The 12,565-nt window shown below is 39.6% G+C and overlaps 1 protein-coding gene across 1 annotated transcript in view; it reads right to left on the bottom strand.

Moving 5' to 3' along the window:
- ros1 (ROS proto-oncogene 1, receptor tyrosine kinase) overlaps positions 1 to 11,331 on the bottom strand; it is a 105,808-nt gene extending 94,477 nt beyond the window's left edge. The window contains 4 exon segments of the mRNA XM_031902705.1: positions 6,023 to 6,171; positions 6,985 to 7,039; positions 9,134 to 9,168; positions 11,238 to 11,331. Of these exon segments, the coding sequence (XP_031758565.1) occupies positions 6,023 to 6,171; positions 6,985 to 7,039; positions 9,134 to 9,168; positions 11,238 to 11,331 (333 nt within the window).
- Positions 11,332 to 12,565: the final 1,234 nt, after the last annotated feature.

The raw sequence follows: 12,565 nt of genomic DNA, 5'->3' as shown, positions 1-12,565 counted from the left end.
TAAATGATAACATGAAAAAGGTCTCTAAGGCTCTGGCACACAGAGAGATTAGTCGCCCGCGAGTCTTTTTCGGCAATTTCCCGAAATCACCCCGCCGCGTCTGCCATCCCACCGGCAACTTACATTGTCGCCGATGGGATGGCAAGGGAAGGCAACTCGGGGAGATTAGTCGCCCGCGAACAGGGAGTTTTGCCGCGGGCGACTAATTTTCCCGTGTGCCAGAGCCCTAAAAAGCCTGGAGAGGATCATTATCTACCCTTATTGATATGGGGTTGGTTGACAGCTGTGTAAATGACACACTAAAGGAGACTTCCAGTGGGTAGAGACAAAGAGAAGAATAAGTGAATACTAATATGGGCCTTTAGCGCTTGGAAGACTTGACCATATTTCCATGCCTTTTAAGGAGTGTTACAATAAATAACAGTTTACTACAAAGTGTGAGCAACTCTGTCTCACAGTAAAGGCATGACCTGCTTACAATGTGCTAAGTAATTATAAAGATGCGTCTCTTCATTGTTTCCTTAGGTTGTTTCTTTAGTGCTACTTTTTTTTTCTTTTTTCACAGTATTAGGAGTGTCACATCTTACAAGGTGCATAATACTAGAAAGGCACGGCACTCAGTAGCAAAGAAGAGGGCTGGCCTGAACCTGAAGTTAGCGATTTAGGAGGGGGTTGTCTAACAAGTTTAAGCCAGTCTGAGGTTAGGGATTATAATTACTGGGGGGTGCCTAATAAATTTAGCAATTAACTCTTGTGATTAACTCTTTTCTTTTTCTTTAACCCTTTTACTGCCAGCCATTTTGGTCAAAGTAGAACTTGTATTGCCATACAGTTTATGAACATTTTGCACTCTTTCAATTTAGGGGCCTTTCCTTGGGGAGGGATTTTTACAATATATCGTTTTTTTTCAGGACAACCTAAGCTTTCAAAATATGGTGGAATTTTTGTGTAATTCCAATTCTGTAACAAGATATAGGCTTCTAAATGTCTAAAAAATGATTCTGTCAACTCAGTTTCTGCAAAATAAGCTGTGTGTATTATGTGCCGTAAGACCCTCTAACTATACAGAGACCCCAGAAAACAATATATTTTTGGAAAGTACACATTCCAACAAATCCAACATGGGTAAAGAGTCCTTTCTACACCAAAGTACCAATCTGCAAAGCTCTTCTAAAGTTAGTGGTTTTTATGACATTTCAGAAAATCGCCTAAAAATGTTGCAATTTGCCACTTTTATCTCACACAATTTTTTTGCATACAAAGGCAAATCAACCCAAATAGGAACACCTACGTCTACTGAACAGTTTGATGTCCAATATGCATAGATATACCAAAGTCTATGGTGTGTACTGATCCCAAAATGAAAATAGTGCTTAAAGGAGAAGGAAAGGCTAATAAAGAGTTAATCTCAAGCTGCAGGCATACCTTCAGTTGTCTCAATACTGCCCTTAAGTCTCCCCATACTTCACCTGTTCAGAAGATCAGAAGCCAAACAGGGAAAAAAACGCTGAGCAGGGTAGAGAAGATTCCCATAATACATCGCTCCTTCCGAGACTTGGCGACTTGTTATAGTAGGCGGCGCATGCGCACATGGCAGGAGCGTCTGGTTGCCATGGCGATGCAGCAAAGCTGAACTCTGTGACATGCAGGCATGGGGCAGGTGCAGGGAGCGACAGAAGGTTTGTGGCATGAGTGGAGAGCAGGGGGTTTGTGGCAGGAGTGGGGAGCGGCAGAGAAGAGGTGTGGTTTTTAGTTTCTATCTTCCTTTAGAGATGCCGATGCAGATGCCAGTAGCAGTGGCGGCAGGGGGTGGGTGCTGCCCACAGAGGATGTAGTTGGGAGTAGTTGGTGAGCCGCCGAGCTGTGAGCAGCAGCGGCGGCGGCGGGTGGGGGGTGCTGCCCACAGAGGATGTAGTTGGGAGTAGTTGGTGAGCCGCCGAGCTGCGAGCAGCAGCAGCAGCGGCGGCAGAGGGTGATCTGTAACATGCAGGGGGGGGCGGTTTGTGGCAGGTGAACGGAGCGGAGGACACTATGTGACATGCTGTGGGGTAGGGGACACTCTGTAACATGCTGGACAAGATGGCGGCGCCGTTCACTGAAACAAGTATGTAGGTTCTAGTATGTGTAACTCTGTAAATCTTTCATTAGGCAAGACAGGAATAAAGCGTTTTTACACAGCAATAGTAGTACTATTTAATAGTGTGCTTAATAGATTTTGACTTTCCTTGTCCTTTAAGGATTTGTCGCCTGCCAACTCAGCTTTTGCATACAGAGCCCCCTGACAGCGTATTATGTGCCATAACACCCCCTAACTATACAGAGAACCTCGAGAAAACCACATATTTTTGGAAAGTACAAATTCTGATGAATTTAAAATAAGTAAAGTTATTTTCTACACCAAAGTAGTTAAGCTAAAAAACAGATCAGGAATACTAATACAGGGATAAAAATGCAATAAAACGACAAAAATTGTGCAAATCAATGAAATAATGATCAGCCCAGGGGGCTGTCATTACTCAGAACTCTCTGCAGAAGCGGCACATGCCACGTCTGCAGAGAGAAATGTAGATCTGCCAAACAACGTATGGCATTCATGCTTGGCAGATAACAAATATTTCTGCAATCACGTATGCCATACGTTGTTGGCAGCAGAAAGGTTAAAACTGGTGGTAGAGTATTATTCTTAAACCAACAAATGAGATAATTTTTCAGAATTTCCATAAATTTTTATAGCAACTGCTAAGTTTAGAAAAGCCTTGATGTTTGGTAATTAGGAGTAGAAAGACATGGTTAACCATTTTAGATTCTCCACAATGTGTAGTTTTCAAAAATGTATGGTTTCCTCGCTTAAACCTACTGTTCCAGGATTTTTGGCTTTGGAATCTAGTATGCCATATTCTGCTGTAGTGCTTTATAAATTCAGTAATATAAAGCTTTGAGTTTTTGATCTATAGAAGTCAGAAATCTCCATAAAACTATACATATCTGGCATTGGCATGTTCAAGTGACATGAGGCTTTCCGAATCAGTTGAATTTTTGTGCATAAAATAAAATATTTTTCCGGATTATTTTTTGGTTTAGAGCTCTAAATATTGTTCAAGAAGTGGAAATACACAAAAACTCAGATTTAGAAAGCATAGGTTTTCCTAAAAAAATTTTTTTATAGTTTTCCTAAACTAAAAATCTGGCACTTTGTGCAAATGAAATTCGAAATTCTGCTGGCATTTTAGGGGGTTGAGACAGTGGGACAAATAGCCCAGTAATTTGGGGAAGCACTTACATGGCTGAGAATTACTGTCAAGATTGTTATTGTGTACTGTAGTGTTAGGGTTTGTTTTTATTGGAACCACTGGTTTTAATCCACATCATGACAAAATGGTCCTAGGCTATTGTCCTATCTTCCCCAAACTGTACAGTACAGCTGAGAAAACCTTGACCCACACCCAATCCTAACCATAAATGTTGCCTACTAAAAGAAAAAGTTATGCAAAGCAGTATTTGTCTGTCCCGTCTGCACTTCTGATTTTGACTCTTGAAACAATGATGCAGCAGTCATCCCTTCTCCAGCCAAAACTACATTTTTCAGATTAGGTCTTTTATCAGCTTGCATCTGCTACATTGTTAATTGTAAATAGTCAGAACCACCCGTAAAGAGAATTGCAAAGGACAGACAGATACTGTTTTCATTACTAATTACATTTACAAATACTGTAACTTTAAATCTATTGAAAAATGTTTATGAATGTATAATGGAAAGTTGCTTAGAATGACATTCTTTTTCATTCAGCAAAAAATGAACTATGTTATTCAAAGACAGATAAAAGGGCCTTTCACCATGCACAATGCAAACATAATATTGAACTGATGGTTTGTTAGGTGGAAATTCTGCTTTTTTTTTGCACTGATGCTACTCACTCCGCACTGCTGATTGATCTGTTTATTGACCCATAAAAGGTGACACATAGCTCGGAGAAATACTCTATGCTTGCTCTGGTGGCACATCACATTTCCGTCCCTGCACCGCTCCCAGTCATAATCCCCCTTTGACAGATACAGGATTGCACTGCACAAAGTACCAAATGACATGTGACATCTATCAAATGTTAGCAGTACTGTTATGTATTCAGTAGTATTCAGCTCCTGGATTATTTTGCCAAATAAAAGGTTTGCTGAACAGGTGAGGGAAAATGTCCTTTGATTTAAAGGGGGACTCCACCAAAACACAACTTAAACTGTTTCAAAAGTAATTTTAAAAATAATATTAAGTAACCTTGCGATATCCATGAATTAAAAAACATGCATCCATGATTTTTAATGTAATAATATCGTTTGGAACAGTTACCTAAGCCTAGCCCCCTTTTCTCCTGCTGATCTGGCTGACTACAAAATGTAACAATAGCCGACTGTCCTTGGCCTGCCTTCAACCTGCATTCTCTAAATCCCACAGTTTCCTGCACATGTGATATAAATAAGCAAAGAAATATCATAGTACAATGCATTATGGGTTGTGCATGCTGTCTGTAAGCTGTGGAGAGGTTGTTACATTTTGTAGCATCAATGTTTTAGGCCCTCCTCCCCTGTCAGGATTTCAAATGATGCAGAAAGAGAAGAACTGCTTTGCAGTTGGATTTCAGTGTGTAAAAATGGAATGTATTTAATCTTTTTGAAGGAACAGATTACAGTGATAGGTATATTAGTGGTTTCTGTGTTGTGTGGGGCACAAATTTTGGTTCAGAAGCTGGAGTTCCCGTTCTCAGCCTGAAAATCCCGTTCTCAGACTGAAAACTATAGGCCTGTTAGTCTAACATCAGGAAAAGGAAAACTTTTGGAAGGGGTAATAAGGGATAGGGTACTTGAATACATTGCAGTTCACAATACTATTAGTTTGTGCCAGCATGGTTTTATGTGTAACAGGTCTTGCCAGACTAATTTAGTCGCCTTTTATGAGGAGGTGAGTAGGAACCTCGATGCTGGAATGGCAGTTGATGTCATCTATCTCTGCTTTGCAGAGCGATTTGACAAAATTGGAAAACTGGGCAGCAAACTGGAAAATGAGGTTCAATGTTGATAAGTGCAAAGTAATGCATTTTGGTAGAAATAATATAAATGCGAACTATCTACTGAATGGTAGTGTGTTGGGGGTATCCTTAATGGAGAAGGATCTAGGGGTTTTTGTTGATAACAAGTTGTCTAATTCCAGGCAGTGTCATTCTGTGGCTACTAAAGCAAATAAAGTGCTGTCTTGTATAAAAAAGGGCATTGACTCAAGGGATGAGAACATAATTTTGCCCCTTTATAGGTCCCTGGTAAGGCCTCACCTTGAGTATGCAGTGCAGTTTTGGGCTCCAGTCCTTAAGAAGGATATTAATGAGCCGGAGAGAGTGCAGAGACGTGCAACTAAACTGGTTAAGGGGATGGAAGATTTAAACTATGAGGTTAGACTGTCGAGGTTGGGGTTGTTTTCTCTGGAAAAGAGGCGCTTGCGAGGGGACATGATTACTCTGTACAAGTACATTAGAGGGGATTATAGGCAGATGGGGGATGTTCTTTTTTCCCATAAAAACAATCAACGCACCAGAGGTCACCCCTTTAGAGGAACGGAGCTTCCATTTGAAGCAGCGTAGGTGGTTTTTCACGGTGAGGGTGGGGAATGCCCTTCCTAGAGATGGGGTAATGGCAGATTCTGTTAATGCCTTTAAGAGGGGCCTGGATGAGTTCTTGAACAATCAGAATATCCAAGGCTATTGTGATACTAATATCTACAGTTAGTACTAGTGGTTGTATATATAGTTTATGTATGTGAGTGTATAGATTGGTAGGTGTGGGTTGTGTGTGCTGGGTTTACTTGGATGGGTTGAACTTGATGGACTCTGGTCTTTTTTCAACCCTATGTAACTATGTAACTATGTAACTATGAGTTCCCCTTTAAAAGTTTCAACATGACTTGTATGTCTAGCCCAAGGGATCTATTCAGGGAAGAAGGATTACTACATGGGTAGCATGCATGCCTCAGCTCTCTTACCTGTGTATATATCCATTCTCCAGGTATGTGAACGTATTTCCATTGGACAATGTAGGATGTTCCTGAGATATTAGCAGGCACCCACCGTAGCGTGATATTATGGTATCCAATGAGAGAAGCAAATGGTGGCAAAGGCTCAACTGTACAATCTAAAATCATACATATATTTCAGTAATTATATTTAAAGAACTATCATGTGATCCAATAGCGTACAACATGAGCCAGATTTTCAGTTCATGCAGTTAATGAAAAAATGTTCATTGTCCACTTAAGGAAAACCGATGAAAGAAAACCTTTATTGGAATACCACAAAATGGAAAATTAAAACAGCTTAATACATACAAACATGAGGGTTGATTCACTAAAGGTCGATAAGTTTTATCGCACTTTTTTAGAGTTAAAATTATGCACATGGGATTTAGAAATATGTAAGCCTAAAAACACGTTGGCTAATGACATTCCTACTCTAGTAGAAAAAAAGCTGATCTAAGCTGATCAGCTAGCTTCCACTCCTTGCTGTAAGTGCACTGACAAGGCAGATTGTTGATCCGTGTGGACAGCATGCCTGTGTAATGGTGCCCATCTTGCCGATCGGGGAACATATAGGCTAATTCTATATAATGGCGGCAATGGGGCAGTCGGTTTGGGATTGCATCAACGAGCCAATGCGGTCCCTGATCCTACTGAATCTTTTAACCTGCCCAATCGATATCTGGCCAATTTCTGGCCATTTCTGCCCCAACACGGGCCGATAAGCTGCCGAATCGGTCCAAGGGACCGATATCGGCAGCTACAATAGGCCCGTGTATGGGGACCTTAAGTGAATGGTAATGAACCTGTCTACAGTTTAATCATTCCCACGTTCTGCTGTTCCTTGTGGTAAGATTAGGGCATAATAACAACATACGGTATATGTATATATTACTTAAGGGTTATGGTATTATTTCCAAGAAAATGTTTACCTTTTATAAAAATAGAAGAGTCTTCTGCTTGGTACTGGTTTTCACATGGAATTATCTGTATAAAATAAGAAATTTGTAGAGGATGACATATTCTATTTTTGGAAAATATACACATTTTGACACTTTCCAAACAGTCTACAGTAATAACTACAGTTAATAACTGAAGTAGTTGCTTATTAAATTTTAAGAAACAATAGGCACTGGCATGTTACTTTGTTCATAACTAGCCCCCCCCTTTAGCGGGTTGTGAGTGCTGTCAATCAAACTGGGGTTTCCTAAACCAAATTTTCGCAGTGTGTTGAAAAAGTGCCATTGTGACCTGCGACTAAAATGTAACCTACAGAGCCAGTAGCCATCCTCAGGGCCGTATTTCTCTCCTGGGCACCCCGAGGCCGCCCCTGTGGGTCCCCCCCCCTGTGCGCATGCGCGAACGCGTGCCCCCCCCAGTGCGCATGTGTGAACGCGCGACAACACCCCCACAGCCGCGAGTGCGCATACGCTCCTTTAAACTCCCATATGGAGCAGTGGGGAGAGGTCCCGACTGCTCCGTATGAGAGCCAAATTTAAAAAACTTCTTGCGGCGGGGCGGCATGCCGCCCCTAAACTTCTGCCGCCCTAGGCCCGGGCCTTTGTGGCCTCTCCACAAATCTGGGCCTGGCCATCCCGATGTGAAAAAAAAACAGGGGACAGCTCTGTAGCAGACTTAGAAAAGAATAAAAGCAGGGACTGTCTTTTACAAGACTGGAACATCATTGGTCAGTTGCTGATAAGAGTAAGTCAGGCACATATGAGAAAGTGAAACATTAGCAGAGGGTGAAACATTAGCAGAGAGTGAAACTTGCCCAGTCCTCATTCAGCTGCAGACACAGAGAAATACAGAGCTCCAGTTAGCTGTATTTTAACCCTGTTTTTTTGGCATCTGATTTTTTTATAACAACAACAACATCTGTTATAGTGTTTTCCTATCTTAGGGCTATATTTATAAACACCGAGTTAAGATTTTGATTTTACATACACTTTAAAGGTGTTTCCTCAAACATAGTGCTTGGGAGGCTTATGAAAGATTAGTGGGGTAAGACAGTGATGAGAGTAAAAAAAGAGAGAAGAGGATGGAAGAGAAATTCTAACCTTTGCTATCCCTTACCCATTCTAAAACCCATAAACCCGGTGTTTTTGGTATATGTAGCCCCAAGCTTGATATACACAGTTTAAGTACCCCCAATACTTAATTCCTTTATCAATCTGTTTAAGCATGCATTTATATTATTATTTTTGTGCACATTATGTTGATGTCTTTGTTTGAAAATATCTGCTGGGTTCAATTGTTTATATTTTTACAGTGTCATCTATTTTTATTTAAAGCATAAGCATTCAGGAAATTTAGCTTTTAGCTTCACAAAAGAGAGTTTTATTATTTCAGAAAAACATTACAAAGCATTGTATCAGTTTAAAAACCATGACTTTTCACAAAGAAAAGTGATCATTACACATAATTACGCTGATATTAAAAATGAAACTTGACATTGTGACAGTTAACAGGGTATAATACTGTAAAATGTATTTTAAAGTACTACCAATGTAACTTTATACAGTTAATTAAATATGTAGTGTGCTTTGCTGCATTGCACATAATATGTGGGTCATAGAGAGTGAAAATATCCCATTTTTATTCCAGTTACAGCACATGCATTTATGTTCTTAGCACTTCAAGCACATTATAATTACTTTAGGTGTAAATATTTACAACATATCAAGGATAAATTCAAGCAATTTAACAAAATGCTGTGTAAACACTCTTTACATCCCATAAAATTTTAAGATATTCCTTGACTTGTTATTTTCTAGTTTCAATTTATTAGGAGGTGATAGCATGGAATAAGAAGTAATCAAACAGTTGCTATTATGTGGCACTAATTATTTTCTTTATGCTAATACATTATGGATATGTTGTGATATTTGCCACCAAAATCACTGACTATTTTTTTATGTTAGACTGAGCTAAAAACTCATGACTGAAAGTACATAATCAAGCTGGTATGTATCAGTACATGTGAAATCTAATTTACTAAACCATGTACAATTTTTTCAAGAAGAAACAGTTTTTTATGGCAGCATTCACTTTAAAAACAATGACAGATCTTGAACTTACCGAAACTTTTGTGGTTAGATTAAGATGTTCTCCACCTGAAATAATATATATAGAATTAATATAGAGAAACCAGTGAGTAATAATCCGTGATCTTAAATGCATGGCTAAAAACTGACAGAAAATGGTCCCAGCTGTAAAACTTCCAAACACAATTAGTTAAAAATATTAGGTGAAATCAAGAAACACTATAATCCTTAAAGGGTATTTGGTTTGCCATCCCAATTTCCTGTGCTAGCTTCATAGCACATTTCAGAAACAGTTATTAAAATACCACATAATTTTGCAAAAAGGTCCGGTATAAATTCCAAGAAGAAGTTTATATGTTTAGTGACAGATCAGACCCACTACAGGGTTTAACAATCAACTGGTTATATAGGCACTCCTCTTTATGACTCAGGTTTCATAGGTCTCTCTTTTACATCTGTAATTGCATTTTCTGGTTATTCATTTATGAAATCAATAGTAAAATGTATTTTCTGAGTGTAAAATAAATATTTATTTTACAGAAGGAAGAGGACTTGAAATCTTAAAATGCTGTAGCCTCCTTCCTCTTCAGAATGGAGAATGACAATAATTATCAAGTGGTAATCATTGGAGCTATTAACTGAAAAGTTCAATATTGTGAAATAAGAAATAATTAATGTCCTCATTTCCTTGTATTTCCCTTATGGGGTTGTTCACTTTTTTTTAATTTTTTTTTTTTAGCTTTTGTTTGGAATTTCATTAGCTATATGGTTGCTAGGTTTTTGTTTGCCTTAAAAGCCAGGCAGAGGCTTGAATAAGAGACTGGATTATGAACAGGAGAGGACTGACTAGAAAGATAAGGCATTAAAAGTAACAACAATAATAACTCTCATTTGAAATCTGGAAAGAGGAAGGTTAATAATTTTAAATAATGAACACCAATTGCAAAGTTGATAAAAAAAAAGGACATTCAGTTAATGTAAAAGTTAACTTAAAAGTAAACCACCCCTTTAAAAAGGAACTAAAATCAGTATACACCCAGACTGTAGTAGATGATTCATAATTGTTTTTTGCACATACATTTTATAATTTTTTATTTTAGTTTTTGAAATATAAATAGTTTATAGTATATAAAACCTTTAGCATTTTTCAGCCAATTAATAGTATGAGAGTTTTGGTTTCAGCTAAAAAAAAATGTAAGGTTACGGAATTCATATGAATATAATCACTGATGTAACCCTTATTGCAGTTATCCCCAACCAGTGGCTCGTGAGCAACATGTCGCTCACCAACCCCTTGAATGTTGCTCTCAGTGCCCCCAAAGTAGGTAGTTATTTTTGACTTGGTGGCAAGTTTTGATTGAATAAAAACAAGATTTACTACCAAATAAAACCTCCTGTAAGCTGATAGTATGCTACCTAATAGCCAATCTTAGCCCTTATTTGGCACCTCCATGAACTTTTATGATGCTTGTTTTGCTCTCCAAGTCTTTTTACATTTAACTGTGGCTCACGAGTAAGAAAGGTTGGGGACCACTGCCCTATTGTAAAAATATAAGGCTAATGCCTCACGTGGCTGATTGTTGGCCTGTAGAAAAACTCAGGCTGAGAATGAGCCCCTGCTCTGGCATCAGCCTTCATCCATGCCTGCACCATTGTGTGATCCCCGGTTTGTAGGGTGAGAAGACAGTTCTTAAAGGGACAGCCTCACTGCAGTAGCAACACTTTTCTCTGCCTCGAGGTCTCCCTGACTCCAGCCGGAATAATGTGCAGGCTCTCACGCTTCGCAGATAACTTTTATTAACAAGTGAGCACACCAAGGCATTTATGCAGGCAGATTAACAAGTAAACTTCACAATTATAACCTTTCTCTCCAAAAGAATATCCATAGGCCAGTTGCATAGCTAGGGAGATTCACTGTTTCCATTACCATGGAACCTTGTCCCACCCAGGCTATGGAGTACCTGTAAAGTATTGTAAGCTGTAGTAGCGGGTTGCCATGGTAAACGCAACGCTCAATTTGATTCAACAAGAGAGACGCGTCCAGCGCGTGCGAAATGGCATTGTAGGAAGCACCCGAAAGAAGTTAGCAGAGGGACTAAAGGTTCCTCAGGTTTGAGGTTTGAGGCTCACGATCTTACCATCTTGATAACGGTGGCCACGATTGTATCTGATCGTGCTCTCCTTAGTGGGAGACGGCCGTAGTTGCCTGGGAGCGATAGTGGGATAGGACATCTAGTGAATCACCGTTCAGCACCGTGAATCACATAGAGTCTACGAGCCACCTGAGCGCCTCCCTGTTTCAACAGACTCACTATTGGAGTCGATAGAAAGTGTCCCATATGCTGCTTTAGTATTTGTGTCATAGCTTAAAGCAAAGGAGGTGAGGTGCACATCCAAGGAACTACGGAACATAAAATATAAGGATAATATGTATAATATGGAGCTGGCAAAAATAAGAAATAAAAAATTTCAAAATAATGGTATTCTACTGTAAAGAATAATTATAAATAAATGAGTGATGTGTGTGATTGTCTACAGCACGGGTTTTCTGCTGGAAATAAAAAGACTAAACTAAATAGAGATGTAGCGAACTGTTTGCCGGAGAACTAATTCGCACGAAAATCGGGTGTTCGCAAGTTCGCGAACTTTTAGCGATGTTCGCAATTTTGGGTTCGCCTTAGCTGGAGCCAAATTTTGACCTCTCACCCCAGAGCCAGCAGATACATGGCAGCCAATAAGGCAGCTCTCCCTCCTGGACCACCCCCGGACCACTCCCTTCCATATATAAACCGAAGCCCAGCAGCCATTTTACATTCTGCCTGTGTGTGCTTGTTGAGTTAGCATAGGGAGAGAGCTGTGCAGGGGTTTGAGGGACAGTTTAGGTAGCTTTGCTGACTAGTAATCTACTTTCTACTGCTTTGTATGTACCTGCTGGGGACAGCTGTCCTGTGCTGATCATCTGCTATAACCCAATAGTCCTTGTAAAAGCAGTTTATTACACAAGTTTAAAAATGTAGTGTGATTTCTGCCCTTTACAGCACAAAACGCAACGCTGTGTCAACAACGTATTTTTCAGAGAAATTTTTGCCCTTGATTCCCCTCCTGCATGCCACTGTCCAGGTCGTGGCACCCTTTAAGCAACTTTAAAATCAGTTTTCTGGCCAGAAATGGCTTTTCTAGGTTTTAAAGTTCGCCTTCTCATTGAGGTCTATGGGGTTCGCAAAGTTCGCACTTTTTGGCAGAAGTTCGCAAACGGGTTTGCGAACTTTTTTGTGAGGTTCGCTACATCTCTAAAACTAAAGACAGATTCTGCTAGAAATGTGTAAGAACTAAGGAAAAGATAGATTCAACCCTTTGTATCGAAGGGTATAGTGAAAAAGTAGGAGTATCAAACTCCATTCTATAGAGATAATCTTAAAAAATAGTGTAGCAAAAAAGGAAGAGGAAATCATAAAGAAAGTGTGGC

The sequence above is a fragment of the Xenopus tropicalis genome, chromosome 5 (assembly GCF_000004195.4).
Source record: "Xenopus tropicalis strain Nigerian chromosome 5, UCB_Xtro_10.0, whole genome shotgun sequence".
NCBI classification, from domain to species: Eukaryota; Metazoa; Chordata; class Amphibia; order Anura; family Pipidae; genus Xenopus; species Xenopus tropicalis.
This window is presented reverse-complemented; position numbering and strand designations above follow the sequence as displayed.